The sequence below is a fragment of the Bombyx mandarina genome, chromosome 07 (genome assembly GCF_030267445.1).
Source record: "Bombyx mandarina strain Sakado chromosome 07, ASM3026744v2".
NCBI lineage: Eukaryota > Metazoa > Arthropoda > Insecta > Lepidoptera > Bombycidae > Bombyx > Bombyx mandarina.
Genome location: NC_143214.1, coordinates 6,723,770 through 6,751,335, shown reverse-complemented (window position 1 = coordinate 6,751,335; position 27,566 = coordinate 6,723,770). Strand labels below are relative to the sequence as shown.

The 27,566-nt window shown below is 38.6% G+C and overlaps 1 protein-coding gene across 1 annotated transcript in view; it reads right to left on the bottom strand.

The window, feature by feature from the left end:
• shd (cytochrome P450 family 24 subfamily A member shade) overlaps positions 1–26,762 on the bottom strand; it is a 48,322-nt gene extending 21,560 nt beyond the window's left edge. Inside the window, exon 1 of the mRNA XM_028175198.2 lies at positions 26,449–26,762. Within this exon, the coding sequence (XP_028030999.2) occupies positions 26,449–26,499 (51 nt within the window). The 5' untranslated portion in view covers positions 26,500–26,762. The remainder of the gene's footprint in view (positions 1–26,448) is intronic.
• Between the last annotated feature and the right edge of the window lie 804 nt (positions 26,763–27,566).

Sequence of the window (27,566 nt, the reverse complement as noted above, 5' to 3'; positions counted from 1 at the left end):
ACCCGGATGCTCATGCATAAAACGCGTGCAGAGCAGCTTGCACGTCGTCTTCTTAGGCCCCCTTCGCCGGTCCCCAGGCCGACATGTGAGGGAGACCCGAAACACTTAGAGGGCCAGGGCTTGGGCGAGATCCGCCTCCCTGGCCCCCGCTCGACGGCGGCGGGCCTGTGCGTCTCTCACGCGCCCCGCCGCCTCCTTCTGCGAGATGGTGCACTCGCAGAAGTCGAGCATCGCCTTCCACGACTCGTCGTCACCGAGCATCGATGCCACAACACTCGGCAACGACAAGTCGTTTCCTATTTTTGCGACGAGGACACGGCGCCACCCCTCCCATGCGGGGCAGGCGACGAGCGTGTGCTCCGCCGTGTCCAAGTCGCAACCACAATGGTGGCACTCTGCCGTCGGCTCGGCTCCGATCCGGTGCAGGAACTCACCGAAGCAACCATGCCCAGTGAGCACCTGCGTGAGCCGGAAAGTGAGGCGTCCTCTGTCACGATTCACCCAGTTCACAAGAACCGGGCGAATCGCCTCGACGGTCCTACGACCAGCCGAAGGATCGGCCAGCCGTCTGGACCATGACTCCAGCACGGACCGCCGAGATTGGGCCCTCCGCGCTCTGACCACACTGGGGCTGGGACGTGCCATGCCCCGGGCACGAAGGTCAGCCCGCCACTGATAGTCAGCGGCGAGCGCCTCCGCCTCCAGGACCCAAGGCGGCGTCCCAGCCAGTACACACGCCGCCTCGAAGGAGATGGTGCGATAGCCACGGATGACCCTGACCGCGATGGTGCGTTGCGGCCGTTGCAGCAGCTTCGCTACCCCCATGGCCAGGGACTGGCCCCACACGGGCGCCCCGTATAGGGCCATTGATCGCACCACCCCCGTATAGAGACGGCGCGTCACCTGGTCAGGCCCCCCCACGTTGGGCAGAAGCCGGCTTAACGCGCCGGCCACCCCCAACAAACGAGGGACCAGGTTCTGAAAGTGAGCACGGAAGGTCCAACGACTGTCCAGAATGAGGCCGAGGTACTTCAACTGCACCCCGACCTCGATACGGACGCCTCCAACCATGATATGGGCATCGACAGGTGGCACTCTCCGGGGCCTGTGGAACCACATGGCCTCGGATTTACTGAGCGCCACGTCGAGGCCCAGTCTCCTGATTTTGCCGACGACATGCGCCACCCCAGCGGTGGCAAGACGAGCAGACTCAGCAAAACTCCCCCCCCGGGCCACGACCAGCGTGTCGTCTGCGTAACAGATTACGCTTAGGCCCGGGAGGAGGGCACCCCTCAGTACCCAGTCATACCCGATATTCCACAAAAGGGGGCCAAGCACCGACCCCTGTGGAACACCGCGCACGACCGGGAACCTGTGTACGATCCCACCGTGTCCGGTACACGTGACCGATCTGTCCTCCAAGTAGGAACCCACCAGTCGGCGAAGGTAGAGAGGCACTCCGTGTCTTTCCAGTGCCCCCCCTATCACGGACCAGGGCAGGGTGTTAAACGCATTGGCGATGTCGAGCGACACCGCCAAGGCCACCCCACCCCTGGAGACGGCTTCTTCCGAGAGAGCCCGTACGCGAAGGATCGCGTCCACCGTTGAGCGGCCCTCCCGAAAGCCATACTGCTCCGCCGACAGATCGGGTCCCACCCCGACCAGATGCTGAATGATGCGGGCCGCCAGAATGCGTTCCAGCAGCTTGCCCACCTCATCCAGCAACACGATGGGACCAAGACTACGCTTAGACAAATAATATTAAAGACAAACAATATTAATCTATTCTCAATTTCACCACAGACTATAAGCAATAAGAAAAGTTTGACAATAAACAAAGAGTATATTATTATATTATATGTGTTGTGTAATACATGGTAGTGTGTGTATTTTTTTTATTATTGATTCAATGTATTTTTTATGCATAATTTAAAAAAAATTTAGCATCCTGCACTCTCTCTCTACATTCTCTACAAGTGTTTTTTTTTGGACAGGAGGAAATCGTCGGCCTTCCCCCCTCCACTGGGGATGGAGGGCGGGGCATGTCAGAGTCGAACTGACTACAACCTCCTGTCGCTCAACAACCAACGTCCAAACCTCGCATGAGACAGAACTCATGAAAAGGCAAAGGGGGTAAGGGAAGCGTTTAGTGCGGAGCACATCTCTCCCATCACCCTCCCCCTCGGGACGCCGGACTGGCGGTCGTCGGCGCCACGACCACCAGCCTTCTCGGTCGGCAGGCTATCTCTCTATAAGTTTAGGAAATTTCTTACTCCTCCGTCCGCGCAATTTTCGTAAAAAGGGGTACAAAATTTTTGCTTCACGTATTAATATATAGATATTACTATTTAAGTATATTGTTATATAAATCGTATAGTGATTTCATATTATATGCAAACGGTATACTTAAATATATTTATTATATGTATGTATTTTCCTTAACAATATATTGTTAATAGTACACTGCAACATACTTGCTGTGTCTTTATCTTTTCAGAATTTCTGTAAATAAAACGGTTGTCTGGAAGAGATCGCTTTCAGTGATAAGACCGCCGATTGTACACTATATCTGCTCGTCGACTGTATTTTTTTTTAAATTTTAATTATGTTCTGGCTTGGCTATAGTGTATTATCTCTCTCTCTTTCTTTTTTCTGACAGTCGAGTGATTGTCAGATCGATCATCTTTATGAACACCAAACAGTAAAGTTACGGGCAAAGCCATGCCATTTCCCATCATTGACAAAAAGGAGACGGAAAGTCGTGGGCCAAAAATGTAATAACTTGGAATGTAGTCTAAAAAATTTGTCATATTTTTTTATATAAGAATATAAAAAATCACCTCAATCCTCTTTCTGGGACCGGAGAAAAATGAGAAAGTTAGTATTTGTCGGTATAACGGTGTGATTGATTTAATTAATCGATTACAGGATTATAAAAAGAAAAACATTGCACTAGGTAATTAATGCAAAGTAATTAAATGAGCGATTTATATTTGTTGTATACAAGTGCGGTATGCGCCGGATTTAATTGCGATTATATACATAAATGAAGAAAAAGTCTATTATTACTTAGCAAAGTAATATGATTATCGATTTCAAATCGATTAAAATCGATTGTATTTTTGATGACAGCTTTGACAGTAAGCTGACATGACGTTTGTTCATAGATTATACAATTATTTTTTGGCGCTTGTTGGTTTTTTCTGCTCTACTCGTTTTGTATCTTCGACGCATTTTGAGTGTGTATCTATCGGGCTGTTTTTATATTTTCAACGATCACTGCTTTATTATTACAGATTCCAACTCTGCCAGCCTTGTACGACAATTGCTTCTACACTGGACACCGAAGATCGCTCACATGTTTGACTTGAAATTGTTGCATTGGATACTGTTGAAATTATGGATCGCTGTGTGAATTGTGGGATAGCAATTCCATATTCCATACCTGATATATATCATTGATATTCATTCATAATATGACATTTAAAAGATTATCCAATGGATATAATAAACATTTACTTAAGCTTAAATAAGTTATTATTCAGCTATTTTAAAGAGATTGTAACATAACCTAACTTTTACTAAATCTTTATTAACTCGGCTCTCAGATTGAGAAAACTTTTATAATTTTCAGCAAGGTACTGATAAATCTGAATCTATTAATTCATATTAGTTTCATCACGTTACATTCGGGCCCAAAAATGTATGTAATCGTTTCAGTCCCCTTTCTCTACTTCTTCTCGACTTAGTTTTGCAATGACAAAAAGTAGTTGAAGGTGTCATCAACAAGTCTTCGGAAGTATTTCTCAATAAAATACACGACATAAACACCCAAAGTAATATTATGTTTTTTTTGCTTACATAGGTGGATGAGCTTATGGCCCACCTGGTGTTAAGTAGTTACCGGGCCCATAGATAGCGACAATGTAAATGCCGCCACCCACCTTGAGATATAAGTTCTAAGGTCTCAATATAGTTACAACGGCTGCCCCACCCTTCAAACCGAAACGGATTACTGCTTCACGGCAGAAATAAGCAGAGTGGTGATTGATACCTACCCGTGTGGACTCACAAGAGGATATTACCACCAGTCAAGATTTTAAATTCAATACGTCAAAAATTAATAGAACGAAATTTGCCTATCAATTAATATTGTTAAAATTAATATTTATAGTTTGGTCTAGCGTATTTTATTGTTGCTTAATATATTTTAAATGAGAATATTTTATGTATTTCTCGCTTATGTTAAGGTATTACGTGATGCTCGGTAATGGGTCCCTTGCATTGTTTTTGGTAAAAAAGCATTAGTTCAAGCTACACCGATTCTTCATCACACAATAAATCTTAATCTACTAATCAATTATTAATCTCCATAAGCAAAGAAGGGAAGCGGTTGGTAATTGCATTAAAATAAATTGTTCCTAAACGAGAAAAATGTCAAATATTTTCAATATTAATTAGTTAGAAACACAAACACGTGATTCGTTTACTCGTAATATTTCAAGATCGTTGTAAAAGCCAATGAGCCCCAGAATTTATTCTAACAACATTAAAAAACAATGTAATTAAAATGTGAGGGTTATCTTTTAAGAGCGAATAGTTTTGATACAGCATATATTTATGGTCACATTATCTAAATCGTGTTTCGAATAAAGTTACTTAGGTCAAAAACCTCGTAATATTTGGGGCTACTTTGGTTTTTGTTCGATAAATTAGTCTACCGTTTTATTAAAATTAATAATATACGCAAGAAACGATTAAATAACTCAATTTTTTTTTAATTTTCATGACATTTAAAATCAAAATACAATATTGCGTCATGCTATATCTTACAAAAGTGAATTAGATCAGGTTGGTCATGTAGCAACCGTTTTTCAGTAATTAAAAGACAAATTAAATTAGATTTTTCATAAAAGTGGAAAATCTGTGTTGAGGATCAATCATTAGAAAATAAATTTAACATATTTTATAAAGGATATATTTTTTTCTATTATATTACTACTTTTAAAAGTTTAACTACGTCTAAAGATCGAAAGGCTTTACGGATCTCTTGACCGCGAATTACAATCATAATGCTTTACATGCGTATCTGCAGCACGTCAAAATCACTCAATCAATCAATAAACACCTTTTTTGCGGTGAAAATCCTTAAAGTATCCACGAAAAGTGTGAAAAGACAAACTTCGAAAGGTAAAATACTTTATTGATATTGGGCTATTTGATATCTATCTATCTATCTCTTAGGTTTTTGGCGTTTCCTTTGGCTATTTGATATTTGGTCATATAAGTCTGTATATAAAAGCCTAGTGGCGTTCCATTGGGATGCCGTTGATGAGTTACTCGCGTATACCTAATTGCTCTAGGGCGGTGGTGCATCAGCCTATCCGTAAATACAGGAGCTCTTATCGCTTACAATGGAAATGTCAGATGTAATTAAGAAGTGCCGTGTGCATCATGTGCTTACTCTCCATTAACAATGTTCTGAATGGACTTTTTTTTATTTATTGCTTAAATGGGTGGACGAGCTCACAGCCCACCTGGTGTTAAGTGGTTACTGAAGTCCATAGACATCTACAACGTAAATACGCCACGCATCTTGAGGTATAAATTTTAAGGTCTCAAGTATAGTTACAACGGCTGCCACACCCATCAAACCGAAACGCAATACTGCTTCACGGCAGAAATAAGCAGGGTGGTAGTACCTACCCGCGCGGACTCACAACAGATCCTACCACCAGTAATCAAAAGAGTTTCTGTCACCAGTAGCCGGACACCGGAGTCCATAGGTATCACAACGCGGAAGCCGTTAAGACACAACATCGAATTTATAATGGCTAGCCCACACTTCAAACTGGAATGCAAGATTGCTTTGTAATAACAGTGGTGGTAACACCACCGTGTCAGTGCATACACTATGTCGAGCCGCCATTAATTCGGCATATATTTGAAGGTTTGATTTTGATACAAATAGTTCATCGTGGAAGTCATTCGTAAACACATATTAAGGTATATATAGGTATGCTTCTTGAAAAAAATGTACCTGCCTGCATTTACCTTGAACAATGGTATAGTCGCATCAATTGTTACGAGAATATTTCGCTTAAGATATTTTAGACCACGACGACTTTAGTAAAAGGGCACCCTGCATATCGTCATAATTCAGCGATAAAAAATCGACTGAGTGACTTCATTATTTGTTTTTAATTATTTTTCTATCACACACCGATACGACAAATATTTGACATTATATTCACAGAGAGCACTTCTAGATAGGTACTGACTCTCTCAGGTGTCTAGACGCCAATGTTATCGTTAGGATACACGAACGCACCTATTTGTTTTGTATAAATAAATACAGATAAATAAATTAATTACGTATTGACTTTTCTCACTACTAATTAAATTAAATTGTTCCTAAAGATCAACTGAAAGACACGACGAATAATAAAAGTACAACGGCTGCCCCGCCCTTCAAACCGAAACGCATTAATGCTTCACGGCAGAAATAGGCAAAGTGGTGCGGACTCATAAAATGTCCTGCCACCAGTAACCGATTACGCAAATTATAATGGAGACGGAAAGTCGTGGGCCAAAAATGTAATAACTTGGAATGTAGTCTAAAAAATTTGTCATATTTTTTTATATAAGAATATAAAAAATCACCTCAATCCTCTTTCTGGGACCGGAGAAAAATGAGAAAGTTAGTATTTGTCGGTATAACGGTGTGATTGATTTAATTAATCGATTACAGGATTATAAAAAGAAAAACATTGCACTAGGTAATTAATGCAAAGTAATTAAATGAGCGATTTATATTTGTTGTATACAAGTGCGGTATGCGCCGGATTTAATTGCGATTATATACATAAATGAAGAAAAGTCTATTATTACTTAGCAAAGTAATATGATTATCGATTTCAAATCGATTAAAATCGATTGTATTTTTGATGACAGCTTTGACAGTAAGCTGACATGACGTTTGTTCATAGATTATACAATTATTTTTTGGCGCTTGTTGGTTTTTTCTGCTCTACTCGTTTTGTATCTTCGACGCATTTTGAGTGTGTATCTATCGGGCTGTTTTTATATTTTCAACGATCACTGCTTTATTATTACAGATTCCAACTCTGCCAGCCTTGTACGACAATTGCTTCTACACTGGACACCGAAGATCGCTCACACGTTTGACTTGAAATTGTTGCATTGGATACTGTTGAAATTATGGATTGCTGTGTGAATTGTGGGATAGCAATTCCATATTCCATACCTGATATATATCATTGATATTCATTCATAATATGACATTTAAAAGATTATCCAATGGATATAATAAACATTTACTTAAGCTTAAATAAGTTATTATTCAGCTCTTTTAAAGAGATTGTAACATAACCTAACTTTTACTAAATCTTTATTAACTCGGCTCTCAGATTGAGAAAACTTTTATAATTTTCAGCAAGGTACTGATAAATCTGAATCTATTAATTCATATTAGTTTCATCACGTTACATTCGGGCCCAAAAATGTATGTAATCGTTTCAGTCTCCTTTGCGGGTTTGGTTTTTATTACACGATGTTATTCCTTCACCGTAGAAGTCAATCGTGAACATTTGTTAAGTACGTATTTCACATTGGGAAAATTGGTACCTGCCATTGGAATTCGAACACCGATGCAACGCTACATCCCAATGCAGCGGACGTCATATCCAACGCCTACGACGATTTTTATTGATTATTTTATTTTGGGAGCACTTTCCTTAGACAGATAAGCTATCAACAATATCTTTCTAGCATTACGTCTGCGTCTGCTATATACAGTCATTAAATCGGGACATCAGAAGAGCGGATCATTCATTTTATTATGTCAGAAATATACTTACAAACAATTAATATGTAGTACTAGTGGTCCCCCAGTAGTCAAAATTCGACTATAATTAATTATTATTGATTCTATTGTCACGCACACTATTACTTCTATAATCACAAATTTCGCCAAGACTATACTATAGACAAATAATATTAAAGACAAACAATATTAATCTATTCTCCTCAATTTGACCACAGACTTTAAACAATAACAAAAGTTTGACAATAAACAAAGAGTATTTAAATATATGTGTGTTGAGTCAAATACATGGTAGTGTGGTAATGTTTATTTTTATTGATTTAATGTATTTTTTATGCAAAAGTAATAATAAAAAATATTATCATTCTGCACTCCTTCTCTATATTTTCAATAAGTGTGGGAAATTTCATACCCCTCCGTCTGCGTAATTTTCGTAAAAAGGGGTACAAAGTTTTGGCTTCACGTATTAATATATTGATTCCTGACGCTTAAAATGATCTTTTGTACAAAGTAGAATTATATTTTTATAACTGCTATGTACAATATATACAGTAAATCCACACCAAATTATAAATGCGAAAGTGAGTTTTTGTTTTGAAACGCTTCTACGTCTTAACTACTCAGCGATTATCTTGAAATTTGCATATGCGCTTCAGAAAAAAACCACTTATCCCGAGGAAATTGTGTTTTTTTCATAGATTCGTACGCATCTAGTAGTGGGTAGTGTATTGTTTTATTAGCCATCAATAAGCCATTCCAATTCAAAGGATTAGTCAAAAAAAAGGTTCATTACTGGCGGTAGGACCTCTTGTGAGTACGCGCGGGTAGGTACCACCGCCCCGCCTATTTCTGCCGTGAAGCAATAATGCGTTTCGGTTTGAAGGGTGGGGCAGCCGTTGTAACTATACTGAGACCATAAAACTTATATCTCAAGGTGGGTGACGCATTTACGTTGTAGATGTCTATGGGCTCCAGTAACCACAACACCAGGTGGGCTGTGAGCTCGTCCACCCATCTAAGCAATAAAAAATAAAATAAAATAAAAGCCAAGAAAACGTCAGGTAATAGTCGGCCTCTACTAATACTAATAATATTACATAAATAAAACAGTACATTGAGGTTTTTTTAATTTACTTCATATTATATATCATGTTTGCATGTTTGATCGTGTTGAGTGGTTTCGTGCGTCGTTTAACTAATCGACATGAAACTTTGCACAGTTGTAGCCGGCACATCAGGCAAGGTTTTCAACATTGCAAGTAACTCGATGCAATTAATCAGCGTCTTTCATATTCAACAGAAACTGTATCGACAAATCACTGGTTCTGTGAGAATAATTTATACATTCAACTGTTAACCCCTCTTAAAATCATAATTTATTTATATAATATAATTCATTATCTCACAATTTATTTTATTAGAACCTTTCAAGTTTCGCTGGTTTTCCAACGTCGTAATTTTTTTTTATTATCGTGAATTATGTATTGACTTTTTTTCTCCGTGCAAACAAATGATTTAATATGTTTATTTTATGCAACAATAACTTGAACAGTCAATGACTTTTTTCTACAACTACAGGGATGTCGACGCAGCTTCAAAAAATATTTTATCCTAATATCATGTTGTGTTGTCTATTAACAGTAAAAAATAATAATTTTGAATCCCTTCAGAATTAGGAAACTAGTAGCCCTTGAAATCTGGTGGACAATCAATAAATAGATGTTAAATAAAAATCGATATGCATTGCGGCTTATGACGTCACCGCTCATGTTCAATATGAATAACGAAATGTTCTTGCTACCTGTTCTGTTTCTAATTCAAAATTTTAACTGAAATTGCCACATCAAAGATAACATTAATTTTTGTCGTTTTTACGTATACACACAAATAAGACATAAGAAGCATCCCTTTCAATCAAAAACCGTTAAGATAATATTTAACAATAAATAAAGATGATTAGTTGTGTAGGCGAGTCTTGAATGAGCTGAAAGCGCATGCTGCAAGCTGATACGGCTCTTCCGCATTTATCGAGGCCAGTTCACACAGTTCATCGCTTACTTCAATAACTTAGCTGATTCCCGCCGCACTTACCGCTGTATATTAGTTTCCTGTGCGTCAACCATTGAAGTACTACTACCACGTAGTTACTACGCCAGTAATATATTTAGTTCAATGGCGTTAACCGATTGCCGCTTCATTTGCCATCCAAAAATAAAATATTCATCTACTTCTAAAATTTAAACAGCTCCTACGATTGTTTGGTATTCATATAATAAAACTAAACGCCGTCTTTTATTCAATCTCATGGCGACATAAACAAATTTGGTGAGACCAAACAACACACAAACAAATAAGCGGATGTTGCTTGCGACTATATAGATTGATTGCAGTTCACTTCTCTCTTCACTCTTTATTGTTATGAGCTTTCGCGTCCCGTCCTCTTGTGGCAATTATACTCTATCACACGATCCAAAGATTATTTTGTTCGGTTTGCAAACAACTAGACTGGTTCTCGGGTCAAAATCGAATCGAGCGCGTTCTAAATATGGAACTTAGTGATTGTAAATTTGATGGGACAATGAAACGTTACGTATATTTATTTGCTTCGTCATTAAATAATAATTCAACAGTAAATACGCTCTGATAAATCAATCGTTTTGCGAAATCATATATATTAAAATTGTCTGTAAAGTGATTTATATCCATTAATAAAATTTGTGGATGGATATAGGTAAAGTCGACAAGTGGATTAAAAATGGAAAGTGGCAACGAATTAAAAAGACAAGTTTCCGTAATTTCACTTCGTTCTTCTCTCTCGGATCTTGATTTTGGAAGAAACGGTTGGATCACGAACTCAAAATATCTGCATTTGTACAAACCCGTATCCTTCTCCCAAAGTAGACTGGTTTTTAAATTTTACAATTTTTTTTATTCCATAATTGCGCTTAAAACGAAAAATTGCGCGAAAAACCATTATATATGTATTATACAAACATTTTATTTTTAAACGAAAAACAATACTTATTGCTATCATGCGCCATTTCAGCATTCATATTTTGTATTATAGAAAAAAAAAACATGAATTTGTCGTTCGAAAAAAAAAACGACCTTCCAAACATTTACTACGTGACCATCGAAAGGGCTTTACCCTCAAAAGTAACCTTTTGAATCACGAATGAATTCAATATTGAATTAAGATACGAATATGTGTATCATTTTCAGACTTCCCTTTACTTGAGCTGTAAGACCTTGTCTCGTGTCAAATTTCATAACTCTAGGTCAACGGGAAATGCCTTATAGGTTTTTATTAGTGTCAAATTATGGTGTGTGTCTTTGGACTAAGAAGCCTGAGATTGTTATGACTTCCTTTTGCCGTAGATCTTATTAATTGGTACTTGTTTCACTTTGATACTTCTAATCGTTCTGACATAAACAGTCCTAAGCAGACAAACAGATTGAAAACAAAGTGGTTCTATAAGAATTCCTTTTTTTTTTTTTTCCTTTTGAGTACCTGAACTTTAAAAACAAACTAACAAACCATAAACAATTTAATGAATGATATAAACATAAACGAAAATTTCCGAAAACAAACGTTTTTTTTAAATTAGTATAGTCATTTTTTTAAATTGTGTGTTATCAGTAATAAATTAGTCCGCAGTAGCTAGCGGGCGGAAATCTTTTTATTTTAAATTTTAAGCCATAAATCTTCGAACAAATTTTGTTGATTTCCAAACCGTAGGTTTCGCTCGTCTTTTTGCCGTTTTAAACGTTATATGTCATTTAGATTTTAGTAATTATAAAATGCTAATGACAACACAAATTTATCATTATGATAAAATGTGGGTGCGAATATAATACCAGTATATACGTATTATATAGTCACAGTATATAGTACTTATAATATTATGTTTTACGAAATCTGATTTCCAATCGAGGCTGCAGCACTCCGACCCCTTTGTCGAAAAACCGTCCTCGTAGTACGAAAAACCGTTTTTTTTTTCAACCAGCACTTTTTAGATATCAACCTTTAAGGAGTACTGTTTTTAAATTTGAAGTTGTATTCAAGCACACCTTGTCGCATGGGTCGCAATGAAATGTAGACCCAAAAAAACTCTTTATAACATCATACAAATCACTCGCGTGCCTCATATCTGACGCCGGCAGGAACATTTCCGAAAGAGCCAAAAACAATACACTAGTACGGCACGATAACCCTCATGTCCTGGCCACTGCTAACTAAATATCCGACCCAGGCGACGGGGCAAAGCAATACCGCTGTCGCCCAAAACATGTCTTGTCGGATCCAATCTCGGAGCTTTTGGGCTCTTCAAGCACCTGTCACCGTCCTCGTAGAACTCGTCGACTTCGACGAAGAGTTCGACGTGTGAACTAACCTATAGAGACAACCCACTGAGTTTCTGGCCGGTCCTTCTCAGTGGGTCGCTATCCCGATACTGTAGTAGATTCAGCGAAGCACTGCTTTTGCTAGGGCTAATGTAAGCAATTCTCTCGGAGAAGCGGAGTTGTAATAGCCCCTTAGGCTTTCAACGATTAGGTAAGGAAATAAATATACTACTACACAAAGCTTCGACTCAATTGGTAAATGATGCTTCTGTACATATAAATTGAACAAACAATCAAACTAAAACTGATCACGCGCTAAAATTAATATCAACTTTATTTTAAGTTAAATTTTATCGGCCACAAACGTTTATTACACTTTAAAGGCCTAATTTAAATTTAAATTATCATAAATATCGTGCAAACTCACATACCTAACCATTTGTGTCCTAACAAAAACATATTATTTTCGTTAATTCGCAATTTAAATAACAAACTAATAACCTAAAATGTATATTTCTACAAACGTACGTAAAATCAATATTGTTCAATAAATAAACGGTGCAATTCAAAAAGGTAAATAATTTCTATGCATGCCATAGTTAAAAAAACAGAAACATTACATCAAGTCTACATTCGTAGCTTGGAACCGACAAATTGGTACCCATAATGATGCTTTCGTGACAGTACGTTATTTTGTCATTTTCTACTCATTAGTGTAGACTGTGCTTTATCTCAGTTATTCAAATAGAGCAAAGGGTTTAATTACAAAAGCTATCGTAACAACCTAATGACCGTCTAGAAATCTGACAATCTACTTTGGTCAAATTCAAAACATTTACTATAGATACAAGTGAATTTAGATTAATTAATTAAACATATTCAAATCTAAGTACAGAGTCCTAATGTAATTAATTGAATGTTGACAGAATCAACGGCAAAATATTTAAGATTTACCTACTTATAAAGATAATTCCCCTTAGTAAACATTTCAATTAATTAACACGAATGCTGCATTGAATTGATTTAATTCCGTCGAATTGCTATTAGCAACTACAATGAACATTAAGCAATAGTAAATAACGAACAACAGACATCGAGTCAAAAAAATATATTCATATATGTAATATAGTGCATTTGAATGTTTTAGGGATTAATCGGATGTATTCCAAAACGAAGGAAGAAAGTCGGTTTGGTTGTCTCGCATCTCCAGTATAAAGGACATGCTATTTTGGGATATGCTTCCCAAGGCCGTCTGAACAATGTAGGGACAAAAACACGATGGTCTAAACGTCTGGCGTTTAAATGAAGGGAAAGGGACAAATTAATTTGCTTTATTTATTAATGCAGTGCATTCTAACACCTGTCATCTTAAAGAATTATGGTTTTTGTCTTATATTAATAACATAATACAGGATAGAACAGTCGAGAAATCGGTTTCTGTGGGTTTCTTTAATTATATTATTTAACTATAATTTTAAATTAAACGATTTGCATTTTTGTTAAATGGTTAATGGCCATCGCATTTGTTCATATCGCAGCTGACAATAAGAGTAGATAATAATTCTAAAAACGAAACTTTTAAGGATCAACTTTTCTCAGACTTTATTTCACGAAAAATAAACTCGCATGAAAAGAATTTTGTAAATTTCATGAAATTTATTTAATGCACGGATAAATATGTGTAATAAAAAACGTAGAGTTAAAATGGTTCATCCATTTTAATGTTGTAGATTGTGTATGCTACATTATGACAACGCTAAATTAATGCATTATTCTCAATTGGATTAGATCGATTCGCGTCCGGGTTTTTGCCCTGTACCTAATATTACTATTACAGATAACCTGTAGTGTACAGAGACCATTCATTCATTTTCTTATTTCAATAGTGGCGCATTAGCTGAACAACGTCCCTTTGCCTTTTTTATTTGTTTTTTTTAATGTTTTTTATTCATATATTTCCATGCATATAATTGGATTTGCAAATAGCAAAAAAACGATTGTTCAAATAATGTGCCATAATTAATGTAACAATTTAAAGCAGTTGGATTATAAAGTAGAGCATAAATATTCTTATCCCATACTTTATAATCTTATATGTTTATATATCTTAAGAATGCATATACAATTTTGTGATTTTATCGCTCACCCAAGCTGCATATTTTTATTTTTCATTTTAACATAGAGGTCGTTTTAACTTATTAATATGCAGATTCTAAGAACATTAATGTTAATTCTCTGACCCCAAAATGTTCTAAATTTGTAATACGAACGTGTTTTCTTATCGAATAAAAAAACGCGTCCAGTTATAATGAAAACGAAATAATTGATTAAATGATATTTTACCATCGAACCTCATTAAACAGCTTACAAAGAAGTAAACCTTGAAATTACTTCATATAGCTGTTTTATCACAGCGCTTATCTGGACTATGTACTTGAGATGTGTTGTATTGTAATGAAAAACTTTTCAGCGGGATTAAATTATGAATGAAGGCTTAATGGCGTCTCTGGTTTCAGCTCGTGACATATTATCGATGTATATATAGGAAATATAGATAGGTCCCAGGGCCGGGAGTGGCGAAGGCAGTGCAATACAGTTTACGCCCCGAAGGCCGACCGGTCTCAATCGTCTTGTCGTATCGAATATGTGTCACTATAACACTATACATACGTCTGCTTCCCTACGTGCCACTTCCAGACTGAGACTCGATATTGGAGCAAAAAGGAATACTGTCTCAGTATCATATTTTGTTCACATTACGCACACATGCCTGACCTACTGCAAGCAGCTGAATGTTGGAACTTTTGAAGGGTGATTTATAGTTGCTGTGCAAAGATTTATATAGTGTCTAATTTTTTGTTTTAAATGTTTTAATGCTCGAGACGAGCGGTTGCGTTCATGGCGTAATGATTTTAAATGGTTTTTGGAGCCCATAAATAATATAACGCCACCCGTGTCGAGAACGAAGACAAACTGGAAATCAAACAGACAGGATTTTAGTACTTGCGCACATATAAGCTTACAGTAGTAACCAGTAACTACACTTATAAATCTAGAGTGTTTCATTTTTAACGCGCTGCAACTCGGTACACGTATTTTGTTGGAGAAAAATAAAAATACGTACCAGATAAACATGGAACCTATCAACAAACTATGAAACCTAATGTTCACGGGTTGATAGGTAAGTTTGCAATCGGAACAACACGTTTGAATGGACACACTTCATAAGTGGCACTACAGACATTTTATTACACTAAAAGAACTCAACATTAACCATTGATTAAGTTAGATAATAGGCCGTGATTTGCGGAGAGGCGCACGCTCGTCACAAAAAATATTTAATCACCTAGCTCACATGAATACCTAGCTGCTTGCCGACGCGACGCCACTTACAATGTATTTATAACTGGTGAAAACTTGGACTATAAAGAGTTCGCATGAAGAGCTAGTAAGTACGTAACGCGTAAAAAATACATGGTTTTCAACATTAAAACCTAGTGAATTAAAACATTGAAAAGCCTTAAAAGGGTCAAAACTCCCAAGAAGCTGTCAGATAGGTATTAAAATCTTTTTTACTTTCTCATTTACATAGATATTGAGATGTTCATGAGAATTAATTATAAAACGATGTTTTCTTCAATTTGTTTATATATAAATCAAAAATATTTTATACCTACATGGTACGAAAACATCTAATCTAGGTTAGATATAGGTTAGGTTTAAATTTTATCACTATTGTAGTTGTTGAAAGGTGAGTTGTTGAAAGCTGAAAGGTGACAGCAAAGACATCTAAATAATTGTGGACTCGACCTATTCCACGATAAACTAATGGTAAAACAATACAAAATGAAGTCGTCGTGGCCTAACGGATAAGACGTCCGATGCATTCGTGTTGAGCAATGCACCGATGTTGGAATCGCAGGCGGTTACCAATTTTTCTAATGAAATGCGTACTCAACAAATGTTCACGATTGACTTCCACGGTGAAGGAATAACATCGTGTAATAAAAATGAAACCCGCAAAATTATAATTTGCGTAATTACTGGTGGTAGGACTTCTTGTGAGTCCGCGCGGGTGGGTACCACCACCCTGCCTATTTCTGCCGTGAAGCAGTAATGCGTTTCGGTTTGAAGGGTGGAGCAGCCGTTGTAACTATACTGAGACCTTAGAACTTATATCTCAAGGTGGGTGGCGCATTTACGTTGTGGATGTCTACGGGCTCCAGTGACCACTTAACACCAGGTGGACTGTGAGCTCGTCAACCCATCTAAGCAAAAAAAAAAAAACTTGACAACAATAATTCGAAATAATCTTGATCAACTTTATGAATGTTTGATTGAACTGGATGTAGGTTATTTTGTTAAATTCGAAACCTAGCAAAGCATATTGATTAACTATTATAATAACTCAAACCAGTCAAACCAATAAGAAGTACTTAGAACTACAAAAGTTACTTGATTTTGTATTGTTGTTTTCACTGTTATGTAATGAGTACTATTTATTCGCTTCACTATGTTAGAATATACACACATACATAGACAAATGTGTCTGTATATAAACCCAAAAAACTCTGTAGCCGCAGAATTCGATATCAGTCATATTTACGACTAACGTGACGACTCTACAATTCATTACCATATTAATGGGGTAGTTTTAAACAACCTGTTATAGAGGCCGGAGACATCGCAGAGAAACGATTATATTATATGCGGACGTAAAAATTCCAAACTATCTTTAGGATTGTGTGAACTCAAAATCTATACTGCCAGTAATTCAAAAATATTTGTTACTATAACAAAAGAAACCTATCTGTGTCCTTTAAATAGTATTCTTACCGTCTTTATAACAATATTCATAAAATACTGAAAATATCCAAACAAGATGTAATAATTTAATTTAATGCATTTGATATTACAATTGTGTTAATCAAAAAGTAATAATATCACCAAACGAAAACATTAATAGAAAAGTTTACTTGTGAATAAACAACGTAAGATTACCACACACTCCAGACTCAACGGGGTCGAAATGTGTATATTTATAGACAATTGTTTATCAATCAAATTCCATTACCATTATTACATTTTATTACACAAATTTCAAGACATTTAGATCATTTTCTTTGAGTTTGTGCAGTAGAGTGTTAATGTTAAATGCGTCGGTTCCTATTCTTCTTAATTACAATAGATTAGGAAAAGGAAATAACCTTGAATCATCGGCTGAAGTGGACTGGAGTTTTATTTTAATTCGCTTGTATACAGACGAGCATACGGCCCACCTGATGGTGAGTGGTTACCGTCGCCCATGGACTTCAGCCTAGCCAGGGGCAGAAATCAAGCCGCTGCCCACCATTAAGTACTCTCCACAAGCCGCGTTAAAAGAAGGACATGTCATAGCGCTCGGGAAACACCGTGGAGGGAAGCTCATTCCAAAGCCGGATGATACGTGGCAAAAATGATCTCTGGAAATGCACTGTGGATGAACGCAGTGGCTCCAAGTAGTATGGAAGAACTGTTCTCCGGTGGCGGGCGGTGCGATGGTAAAAACGAGATGATGGAATCATCTCAAACAAGCTGGAGTTAACGACTGTTTGAATACTAATTTAATATCTTGATAAGCCATGCTGAATATTCAACGTCTTGGTCAAGCAGACTCACGCACTTCCATAGCTTAGCGCATTGCTATTACGTAAATCTGAAATCGTGGATTAAAACTATCAGTTTTTTGTGTTTTTCAGCTAATAACGGCACAGATCAATTTTTTTTAGAACGTGAAATCATAATTTTTTTAGATTAATAATTTACGAACTAGATACTTTATGTACACCTATCAATTCCAAAGGCGTTTATTTATGACTAGCTTTTGCCCGCGACTTCGTCCGCGTGGAATAGTTACTTTGGCATAACGCTAAATTTTACCCGCCTCTTACCACCCAACCTCAATATATAGGCGTATGCTGTCGCAGACTTTTTTTTAGATCTTTTAAAGGGGAACAATTCTCTCATACATTACTTCAGCGAAACTTTAACCGTTTCCGCAGCGCACGCAGTGAATGCTCTCAAAAGGGGAAAAAACCCGATTTTGAAACATTATTTTTGGTGTCCGCTTGCATTAGTCTTAGCGTGATGTCATATAGCCTACACCCTTCCTTGATAAATGGGCTATCTAACACTGAAAGAATTTTTCAAATCGGACCAGTAGTTCCTGAGATTAGCGCATTCAAACAAACAAACTCTTCAGCTTTATAATATTAAAAATAAATAAGAATAGATTTAAAAGAAAAACAGTCTTTGTGTCACGGGTTTCTCTCAACACAGAATCTTTTTTGAACCGTTAGTAGAGTTTATTTGGACATTCTATTAGTATCTGAATTAGCATTTTAAATAATCGATTTTTATTCTTTGATAACGGTAAGGTCATAGTAGCAAATATTGTTGTGTATTGAGAAGTAGATAAGGTAAAGAAAATACGACAGTAATTTTATTAAAAAGTGTTTTATATTCCATTGTAATGTTGTTGATGTGTTGTCAAATCTTAGCATGATCTTGATATACGAAAGACATCCGACAAAAAGGTAGACGACAGATAGTAAGGTGGCGTTTCTGTTTGAGTTCAAGGAATTTCACATAACCTGCTTCGTTTGCGATAAACTGTATACACGATACGGATATGTGAAACCATACGATATGTGAAACCATCTGAGTTCGCAAGGTGATAAAATAAATTACAACAGGTGGCGATGAATTATTCCAAAATAAGAGATCATTCAAACAACCCATCGGCTATGCCCTGTTAATATACTAAGAAATATAAAACTTAATCTACTAATACAAAGTGTATTCGCAGACAAGTCCAAATCAGAATAGACTAGTGGTGGTGACCACTTCAAGCCATACCATACATATATGAGCTACAATGATTTCTGTAAGAGAACGCATCGGAAGCACCTGTGGTAGGACCTCTTTTGAGTCCGCACGGGTAGATACCACCACCCCGCCTATTTCTACCGTGAAGCAGCAATGCGTTTCGGTTTGAAGGGTGGGGTAGCCGTTGTAACTATACTGAGACCTTAGAACTTATATCTCAGGGTGGGTGCCGCATTTACGTTGTAGATGTCTATGGGCTCCAGAGACCAGTGAACACCATGTGTGCTGTGAGCTCGTCCACCCATCTAAGCAATAAATAAATAAACATAATAAGAATGACCCACTACGAGTTGACTCGACTATTCCACCCTTGAAAGCAAAGGCATAGGCGATGGACATTCACAATATGGTTTCTATTTAAACGTGTAACTGCCTAACATTAATTTAGCACTGATGCTATTAGTCGAATTTGGATTAAAATAACAACTAATCTATACTTCAAACTGAAAAGCGCGATAATGAAGCCGACTCCTGAGAGCTCGTGCCTTAACGCCTGATACATCAGGTTAAGGTAGCTTAAACTTAAACACTTAAGGTGGTGGTGGCTTAAATTTATTTCTGTATTAAAATTTCTATTTAGTTTTATTGTAAATATTTTGGAAAATTATCTGACTTCAATTTTTAATAAATTGACACTAGAGCACTTTGAAATACTACTGAAATTCAGAATGATTTGTAAAACTATTTTACATTTACTGTTTAATTTCTTGCTATTTACTGTCATTATATTATTTAATTTCAGTCGTCTGTGCCCACGGAGATTACCTATAAGTATTCAAAACTTTGGAAATAATAAGATGACAATAAAAACGTGAAGTTGAACACTACTAAAATGATTTTTATTCTAGATTATTCTAGATTATGAGTAAAAGCAGTATGCTAAAATACGTTTGTTGGTATGTGAATCTTTTACACATCAACCAAGTAACGGATAAACTTCTTTTTTTTTTTATAGAGATCATTATGATCCGAACAGTCACATGGGCCACTTTTAATACCCCAATAAACGGGTTCATTTCGTTATTTTACAATTACATATTCAGTACAAGTAAGCGCTGCTTATCACGTTTTTTTTTTTCTAACGTTAATAAATAATGACGTTTCATAATTGACCTACTGACACATATCGTATGTTCAAGGGAATGGTTACAAGACTTACAAGAATAAAACGGACGGACCGTATTTACCGATTTCGAGAAAACAATTTATTTGTTGTTTTACGACCGTAACGTTATCATGCAGCCTTTTAAGCGTCCGTAGTCCAGTAGGTAATACGTCCGGTTTGTTACGGAGCCATTTGATGATACAATGGCATGCGAGGTATGCGAATAGCCCGTTAGACAACTAACGATTAGTTTTTTTTTTTTTATTGCTTAGTTGGGTGGACGATCTCACAGCCCACCTGGTGTTAAGTGGTTACCGGAGCCCATAGACATCTACAACATAAATGCGCCACCCACCTTGAGATATAAGTTCTAAAGTCTCAAGTATAGTTACAACGGCTGCCCCACCCTTCAAACCGAAACGCATTACTGCTTCACGGCGGAAATAGGCAGGGTGGTGGTACCCAACAGCGCGGACTCACAAGAGTTCCTACCACCAATAATTACGCAAATTATAATTTTGCGAGCTTCATTTTTATTACACGATGTTATTTCTTCACCGTGGAAGTCAATCGTGAACATTTGTTGAGTACGTATTTCATTAGAAAAATTGGTACCCGCCTGAGATTCGAACACCAGTACATTGCTCAACACGAATACACCGGACGTCTTATCCGTTAGGCCACGACGACTAGGTAGAAAAAAATTGCAATGTTTCTAAGTTCTTGCTGAAAAAATTTTTTTTTTCTGTTTTATTTTGGTGGGTTAGTTTTGCTAGCGTGTGTTTATGATTGACTTCCATGATTAAGGAACAAAGTCGTTCTGTGAGTCCATACGAGTGGGTGGTACCGTATCTGCTATAACATTGTCGTGCGTCCTGTTCCGATGATAGGATGCCTTGTCATGTAATGTTTCAAGGTGAGCCGCCGCGGCTTTCAGGCTGTGACTTCGATGCGGTTTTGGAAATTGTGGAATTTGCACCATAAACCTATCTACACGTTACTGTAAATTACTTACGGCCATAAAAACTCCAAAAGTTTAACTAAGTACTTAAAATCGTAATAAGATTTTATTAGCCTAAATGATTTTCGATCGCTAGGTCACACAGGCTTTTAAGTTAAATATCTCTTTCCGTTTCATTTGATACCAGTAAAATATTACGGCCTTTATTGAATGCCTTAAAACAACCTTAATTTTAATGTTAGGTAAGTCGAATAAAACGATTATTATTCCATTTAAGTTAATGTAATAAATATTTTATTACACTTTTTATAAATATGTATGTATATTTTTTTAATATATTATTTTTATTGCCTTTGTAGGCAGACAAGTATATGGTACAGCTGATGGTGGGTGATTGGTTACCTTTGCTCATGGGCGTAAGCTATGCCAGGGGCTTAGCAAGTCACTGCCTAATTTTATTTTAACATATTAAAGTAATAAGAAATAAAAGTTGTCGGGATCTGTGTAAATGTTCACACAGCAAAAGCTTCAAAAACTTAACTATTCAATCGAGACTTCAGTTACGGTTGAACTATTTAGTTTACAAGTTGAATTATACAACACTATTTTCATTATTCGCTCAACTCAAGGGCGGATCCAGCTTTGGTGCCAGGAGGGGGTCACATAGTCATGGTCAAGTCAAGAAGTTATAATTTAATTTTGATAACAATAGATACAAGTAAAAAGTAGGTATTTTATTAATGTACGTAAGTACTGTACTTAAAAATATTTATTCTTTATTGTACACTTGAAAAACATAATAACTTGTACATTTACACGTACATATTGTCATCTTCTCTTGAAGACATCCAGAGAAGCACTATCAGGGATATTTTTTTTCCTACCTCAGCTGGTAGCTTGGAGCGGCTATTCCAGCGTAACCGTAACTAGTAGGTGAGCTCACGGGGCTCAAACCTGACGACGATGCTAACACGAACCCTAGCAAGAGTCGTGCTTCGCAGAATCTACCACCGGATCGGAATCGCGACCCACTGAGAAGATCCGGCGAGAAACTCAGTGGGCTGTGTCTGAGAGTTCATTTACTCGTCGAGCCCTTCGTCGCAAGCGACGGGTTCGACGAGGACGGTGACCGGTGCTTGAAGTACCTAGAAGCACCGTTAGTGGATCGGGAGGATCCGAGATGACGTGTTTTGGGCGACGTCGACTGCTTTCCATTCTGTCCGCAGGATCGGGAATGTAGTTACCGGCGGCCACGATGAGAGGGTTCTCGTGTCGTGCCGCTTTATCGAAGTGGCGCATCGACGCCGACTGTAGATACTTACTGATGGACTCTAAGTCCAGATCGTCATGGAGGTCGACGTTCCTGACGAACCACGGGGCTCCGACGGCTATCCTGCAAAAACGGGATTGAATAATTTGGAAGGATTTTAAGTGAGTGCGGGCCGCGTGAGCGAACACTACACTTGCATAGGTCATGACTGGGCGTGTGCAAGTTTTGTAGAGTGTCACCTTATTTCTAAGGGACATTTTACTTCGCCTGCATATCCTCGGGTAGAAACGGCCTAGAATGAAGGCGGCACGATCGCGAACCGTCTTAATATGGGGGCGGAATATCATCCTTCTGTCGAGGGTGACGCCTAAATATTTGACCTTCGGGGCCCACGGTATGGGCTGGTCGAACATCGTGATTGGGCGAATGGCGGAGGCGGAGGTGTCGACGCGCCTAGACGGAAGAGGGATGCTCAACGTGGCGTTCGGAGGGCGACCCCTTTTGAAGAGCACCGCTGTGCTTTTCGTGGGGTTGATGTCGATGCGCCACTTCCGGAACCACTGTCCCATGGTGGTAGCTGCGGTCTGAAGTCGTCGATGAAGCAACGCCTTCTTCCTACACGAGTAGTAGATGGCGGTGTCATCGGCGAAGAGCGCCAGATGGGTCTCCGGAGACCGGGGTATATCATTGATATGCAAACTGAATAGTAACGGGGAGAGGGCGGAGCCTTGCGGGACTCCGGCTGTGATGTGACGGGGGCGGAAACGCGTTCCCTCGACTCGATATTGGAACGAACGGTTCGACAAGTAGTCTCATATGATGAGCACGAGTCTGTCTGGCACTCCCATGTTATACAGTTTGTATATCAAACCGTTATGCCAGACTTTGTCGAACGCCTTCGCTATATCGAAGAAGAGGGCTCCTGTCGGGATGGGTTTCCGCCTATTCAGCCCTAGTAAGATGTGCTCCGTGAGGCGGTGCACTTGATGAACCCAAACTGCTCGTCGATCAATATTTTGTTGGACGCGACGAAGTCCCAGAGGCGTTTACGAAGAAGCCGTTCGTATAGTTTGCCTATCGCCGGGAGGAGACTGATGGGGCGGTAACTCGCGGTTTCGTTCTTCGGTTTGCCCGGCTTGTGTATGCCGATAACGTCAGCTTCTTTCCACGCCGCGGGAAAGATGCAGTTCGTCATAGCAGCATTTAAAATGGTGGCCAACATCGTTATTAGTTGGGCTGGTAACAATTTAAGCGCGCGGTTGCGGATGCCGTCGGATCCGGGAGCTTTCCGTGGTTGCAGGTTATCGATCGCCTCCTTAACCTCGGAAGTGGTAATGGGGGGTAACACGTCCGAGGGTGGCAGGGAAGTTCTGCGCTCGACCTCCCTGTCGACTAACTCGGTGTGATCGGGGTCCGCGTGTTGAGTGCTGGTGGTGCACTGCTCTTGCAGTGCATCGGCCAGCAACTCTGCCTTGTCATCGTCATCGTAAGCCGGTGGTTGGCCTGAGGGGCGTACAAGAGGCGGCATAGTGACGATAGTTTCGGACTTGAGGGTCCTAGCTAGTCGCCAGTATGCTTGGTGAGTGGGCGCGAGTTCTTCTAAGTAACTATCCCAATTTTCATTTCAGGCGTCGCTTAGGCGGGATTTGACCTCCCGCTGTAGGCGACGCATCTGAGCCCGGTTTGAATCCGTGGGATATCGATCGTGGGCCCGGATTGCCGCGTTGCTGACCCTAAGCTCGGGGGAAAGTCTGATGCGGTGGAAGCAGTCCTCCACATCGACTTGTTTAGAAGATCTTATGATCGCGGTCGAGACGTGATCAGTGAAGATGTTTATGGATTCGACTGTGTCCTCGGGGGATGGAGTTGAATCCGGGCCGCAAGGGAGGATTGGTGGAGCGGTGTCAGCTAAGCACGTGCCCAGCTTCTTCCAATCCACCATGGTCCTCGTATCTGGTTCGCGGTTAAGTGGGCGACCGAGCTGCATGACGACAGGTCGGTGGTCTGAGTCGAGTTCTTACATTGCCTCGATGGAGCGCAAGCGCAGAGTTACGTTCCTCAGCAGTGCCAGATCTATTGTGCTCGGACGACGCGCGGCGTTGTAGGGATAGCACGTGGGATTCGGGGGGCTGAATATTTCGAATGTGAGGTCGTCTATGAACGCGTCGAGACGCCTACCGTTCACATTCGTGCGATGGCAGTTCCAGCTAGTGTGGTGGCAATTTAAATAGCCTGCCAGAATGACCGCGTCCCCCATACCGAGCAGCGTCTCGAGGTCACTGCTCAGGAGGGGTTTGTCAGGGGGGAGATAGACGGATGCGATGACGATCGGCTGGTGTCCCGTCAGCGCGATGCGGCACACTGACGCCTCGATATGTAAGAGCAAGGGAGTATCGAGAGGGACGCAGTGCAGGGCCCTCCTATAGTAAATGATCACGCCCGGAATGAAGCAGCTTATTTATATTCCATAATAACCGTGGTGAACGGTTTGTCATAACAGCTAGAGGTATGTCGAGGGGTATGACGCAAAACTCCGCAAAAGTGGTACGACAAGGGTTTCCAACAAACAAAATAGAAACAGACAAAATACATATATTTAAATAACAAAATCAATTTTTCTTTTACGTCTTCTCCCGAAACGCGTTATTACGTCATTTACGTCAATGGGTACGTTTTTATGAACGTGGAGAAGTGCCAGTCCGGTTAGGCGATCTTCAACCATTGAAGATCTTTGCCACGATTTAAGTCTGCGCAACGTAGAGAAAGACCTAGACGTTACGCAGTCGACAAGCGCGTGCGAGTGTGGCGCAGTAAAATTCCAATTTTCGATGCGTTTCTTCCCAAACATTTGCCATCATACAAAGTTATTATATTATATTAAATTAATTAAGGAGCAATATAAGGAGCAACAATATATTGTGTCCTAAAATCATTATGTTCAATATGTGGTCCACCTAGGGACCAGCTCAGGGGGGGGTCATGACCCCCATGACCCCCCCCCTGGATCCGCCCTTGGCTCAACTTATGTTGAATTCTTATAAAAGTTAATCCTTATTACTTTTTATTATTTTTATTACCTCAAAAACTCTCGTTACATTACCAGTCGAACCTCACGAGACTATACTAACGAATAGGTCAAATTGTTCGAACAACAAGTTAAAATATTTATTATACAGCTTACGTCCATAAAAAGTTATAAAATAATCAGTTTACAAGTTAACATCTCCAAAACACGCGAGGCAAACCGTAGAGCGCTTCGTAATTCGCAAGAAAAATGTCTGAATTATGTATGTATTACATTTTCTCTACCGACCGTCACAATATTTTGTATTTAACTGACGCGTTATGTAATTTGAAGTTAAAAATATTATATCTCCTTTATTAGGTACATTTCTCACTATACAAATTAAATACGAGAAATTCATAAGAATTTTAAATATCAACAAATTGTTTCACCGCTATAAACTGCTTCTCTTTCCGAAATAAACAGGTAATCTTAATAGTGAACTTCGATAACTGTTTTACTATACCTACATAAATGTGACTTATCATTTGTTTGTTTTCGCTGAACATATACAATAATATTAAATGTATTTTTAAATGATTTAACTTTAGATTAAACGTATACGTAAATTTAGATTAATTCGTTTCGCTCAATAAATTTTTTTTATTGTGGATTCTGCACTAATTTTCACGCAACCTAAGCCAATTTAAGAACCAAAATTGATTTCAAATTAATAGTAACAAAAAATTTAAATGGTTAGCTTTTTAGTAAATACTCTGAACCGTATGTACTATTTGATATAAAATAATTAAATTACTACTAAATAGTTCACAATTTTAAATTAATTTCAATTTAAGTTTTATTATCCCTACAATTCTATTCAAGCATATTTCTAATAAAAGTGATCACGAAACATGAAATAATTTATCATCAAATAAACAAATACAGTAAGAAATTGCATAAAAAAATATATTAAAAAAAAAAAACTTACCCAAAAGCTCTCGACATAGTGCGAAAATAGGAAAACTCCCGGAAGAGACATGATAATCAGTTTGAGTTCACAACAAGACTGAGAGTGGGAAGACAACGAGTTTTTTATTTATACACTTTTTGTTTACTAACATCACATAGGAATTCCTTTATCTGAGTCGATTGTTGGTGATGCGAGGTCGCGGCGGGAGTAGAGCAGGCGCGCGCGGGGCTCTGCTCCACCGACTGAGGACCAGCCACACGTTGCGCCCCTATATACCTACATACTTCTTGTTTTGCCTGAATGCTTGATTTCACGCTCTATATCCAAGAATTAATAAATACGAATCGGATATCGTCCGCGGGCGCGTTGCATCGTTGTAAACTCTATCCAACATTTTGATCGTCCGGCTTTCTTGCGAACGACACTCGATCGCCTTTAATTACGCCGTCTATTATCTTGGTTACCAGATATCAACAGACAAACTAAACAGGATATACGTGCAATATTGTCACCTTGGGTTACGGCAACTAACCGGGAAGGCAATAAAGCTTTAGATACTGAATCAAAATAACTGAAATTGAACGTACGTTAAAGTTATAGGACTATAACAAGTTTAGCAATATTATTAACAGGCGAAACTGCTTCAATGCTCATAACATTCCATAAGGTGCCATTTCAGCGGATTTTAGTGATTTGGCACACTTAGAATCGACGTATTGGGATCTGGTACCAAAGAATGTTCTATTAATCTATTATCTATGAAATATTTTATATATTTCTGTTATATAATTACAGTAAGTAAAAATCTAAGTAAGTAATAAATACATAGTTATAAAATAAACGCTATATTGTACGGATGTGAAACTAAATTAAAAATCTCAACTTATATTGATATTTTATGGTATTTATCACCAAAGCTAATCGGTCGAGAGCAAGATAGCAAGCCGAGCAACAAGAATACGTGGTTAATAGCATAATATACATTCTACTATTGCTTACAGAAACATTAAATTCAAAATAAAACGACGTTTTTCTTTTGTCCTACCTAAGCTGATAGCCTTGAGAGGCTATTTCAGCGTAACCTTAGCTAGTAGGTGAACTCACGGGGCTCAAGCCGGAGTGATGCTAACACTGAC